The sequence below is a fragment of the Carlito syrichta genome, unplaced genomic scaffold (assembly GCF_000164805.1).
Source record: "Carlito syrichta isolate Samal-C Ts95f unplaced genomic scaffold, Tarsius_syrichta-2.0.1 Scaffold135642, whole genome shotgun sequence".
Taxonomy (NCBI): Eukaryota; Metazoa; Chordata; class Mammalia; order Primates; family Tarsiidae; genus Carlito; species Carlito syrichta.
The window spans coordinates 1920-4470 of NW_007079738.1; the positions used below are offsets into that span (position 1 = coordinate 1920).

The 2551-nt window shown below is 68.2% G+C and overlaps 1 protein-coding gene across 1 annotated transcript in view; it reads left to right on the forward strand.

Annotated features, from left to right (window-relative positions):
• LOC103250886 (segment polarity protein dishevelled homolog DVL-1-like) overlaps positions 1 to 2551 on the forward strand; it is a 5813-nt gene that overhangs the window by 1804 nt on the left and 1458 nt on the right. The window contains exons 5-10 of the mRNA XM_021708255.1: positions 129 to 196; positions 321 to 473; positions 898 to 1029; positions 1182 to 1349; positions 1418 to 1624; positions 1706 to 1752. Of these exons, the coding sequence (XP_021563930.1) occupies positions 129 to 196; positions 321 to 473; positions 898 to 1029; positions 1182 to 1349; positions 1418 to 1624; positions 1706 to 1752 (775 nt within the window). The remainder of the gene's footprint in view (positions 1 to 128; positions 197 to 320; positions 474 to 897; positions 1030 to 1181; positions 1350 to 1417; positions 1625 to 1705; positions 1753 to 2551) is intronic.

Consider the following 2551-nt stretch of genomic DNA (forward strand, 5'->3'; position numbering starts at 1 on the left):
CGGGGTGAGGGCAGCGGGAGTGGGGAGGGTGAATGTGGAGACTGGGTACAGGCAGAAGGTTTGAGGTCTGAGTGGGGGACACTCGCATGGAGGGACCTCATGGCCTGACGTGTGGCTGCCGTCCTCAGGCCTATCAGCCTCACAGTGGCCAAGTGCTGGGACCCCACCCCACGGAGCTACTTTACCATCCCGAGGGGTGAGTGACCCCGGGCGGGTGGGCAGGCGGATGGGCGGTGCCGGGCCCAGCCTGAAGGGTGGTCTCTGTGCTCTTCTCCCTCCCTCCCGCCCATCCTCCATGGTTGCTACGCGGCGGCTGGTAGCTGACCCAGTACGGCCCATCGACCCCGCGGCCTGGCTGTCCCACACGGCGGCGCTGGTGGGAGCCCTGCCCCGCTACGGTACGAGTCCCTGCTCCAGTGCCGTCACCCGCACCAGCTCCTCCTCACTAACCAGCTCCGTGCCTGGCGCTCCGCGTAAGTGGCGGCCCACGAGGGCGCTGGCGGGAAACCGAGGCCCAGCGGGTGAGGCGGTCACTGCGGCCTGTGTCACATGCGTGTTGTCTGTCCCCAACATGCGGCACAGACACGGCTCAGGCAGCCCACCTGCATGTGGTGTCAGGAAGGGAGGACACCCACAGCCCCACTGGGTATGCTGGGCGGGCACAAGGCAGGGCGCAAGGTCCCCACCCTGCTTCGCTGCCACTAACATGACTGACAGCCTGGCCGGCGCAGGAAGGTGGGGGAGGGGAAGAGCCTGTCTGTGTGGGGGGCCCGACCTGCGTGCCCTCGGGGTCCCGACGGGCGGCAGCTGAGTGGGCTGAATGGACACCCGGTCCCCACCCACCCACTGCTGACCCTGGCCGGCCTGTTGGGGGCTGAGGCGGGCTGTGCCTTGCAGAGCTGGAGGAGGCGCCCCTGACAGTGAAAAGTGACATGGGCGCCGTGGTGCGCGTCATGCAGCTGCCAGACTCAGGCCTGGAGATTCGGGACCGCATGTGGCTGAAGATCACCATCGCCAATGCTGTCATTGGTGAGTGCCCCAGGCCTGGTGGGGGGGTAGGGGGCCCGGGGCCCATGCCCCCTCGCCAGCACCATCGGTGAGCGTGCAGCTGCTGGGCCTGGTGGAGGGAAGTGGGAGGGCGGGGCCCATGCCCGCGCCCGCAGCTTGACTGGGTGCTGCAGGCGCAGATGTGGTGGACTGGCTGTACACACACGTGGAGGGCTTCAAGGAGCGGCGCGAGGCTCGCAAGTACGCCAGCAGCTTGCTCAAGCGCGGCTTCCTGCGGCACACGGTCAACAAGGTCACCTTCTCCGAGCAGTGCTACTACGTCTTCGGGGACCTGTGTGGCCGTGAGTCGGGCTCCGGGCGGGGCTGCGGGGGCCCATCCGCTGTGTCCTCACCCGCCTTCTCCCTGCAGATCTTGCGGCCCTGAACCTCAACAGTGGCTCTAGCGGCGCCTCGGACCAGGACACGCTGGCTCCGCTGCCCCACCCGGCTGCCTCCTGGCCCCTGGGCCAGGGCTACCCCTACCAGTACCCGGGGCCCCCGCCCTGCTTCCCTCCAGCTTACCAGGACCCCGGCTTCAGCTACGGCAGCGGCAGCACTGGGAGTCAGCAGAGCGAAGGTGAGGGCCCTGCCAGCCCTGCCACCTGGCTTCCCAGCCCCGCTGCTCCCCGTGCGCTCCCGCTCTGTGCTTGGGCCCCAGAGGGTCCTTCTGGAGGTGGCAAGTGCCAGGGGACCGGGGGCTGGTATGTGAGGGGAGGGTCTGGGAAGCGCCTGATTCCACCTTGCCTGGGGACGGGAGGAGCTTTGTGCGTGGTGGGCATGGAGCCTAGGCATGGCAGAGGCTAGAGGGCAGGAGAAATATGGCCCAGGCTTGTGTGACAAGAACAGGGAGGATGAACTCTGCTCATGTGGCAAGGGGAGCCTGGCAGGGAGCCAGACGTGGACGGTACCACACCTTGGTGTGCCCACAGCTGGGACGTGGGGAGTCAGGGTCCCCAGGGTGACCTGTGGGAGCAGAGACCTGGTTAGGTGGGCCCTGCGAGTCCTGCAGGGGCGGGGAGGGCCGAGAAGGACGGAAGAGGGGGAAGGGGCCGGGAGGGCAGCGCTGGTGGCGTGCGTGGACCCCGGACGGCCCTTGCCCCCACTCAGGCCCACCCAGCGCAGGGGGCTTGGGCGCCGGCCGGGCCACTGTGTAACTCACACTATCCCTTGCTTTGTGCTGAGCAAGCCTTAGACTGAGGACTAGCGGAGTGGACCTCGGGCCGGTAAGCCAGTCCCGCCTGGCGTCCCTCCCGGCATGTCCCTGGCCAACCGCGTTCTCAGGCTCCCACCATGTCCTGGGAGCCCAGTGGGCCCGGCTGAGCTGCGTCGTTGGCCAGGGGCCCCGGGGCGGGGGGTATGGGTCTTGGGCGGGGCATCCAGGATGGCCAGTGGAGTGCTGTGCACATGGGGCTCCGGCCGGTGCCTCAGTCTCAGCTGCGTGGCCAGGCTTTCGGTTCGAGTGTTGGGGTGAGATGTGAGCACTGAGCTGGCCCCCATGTCCCTG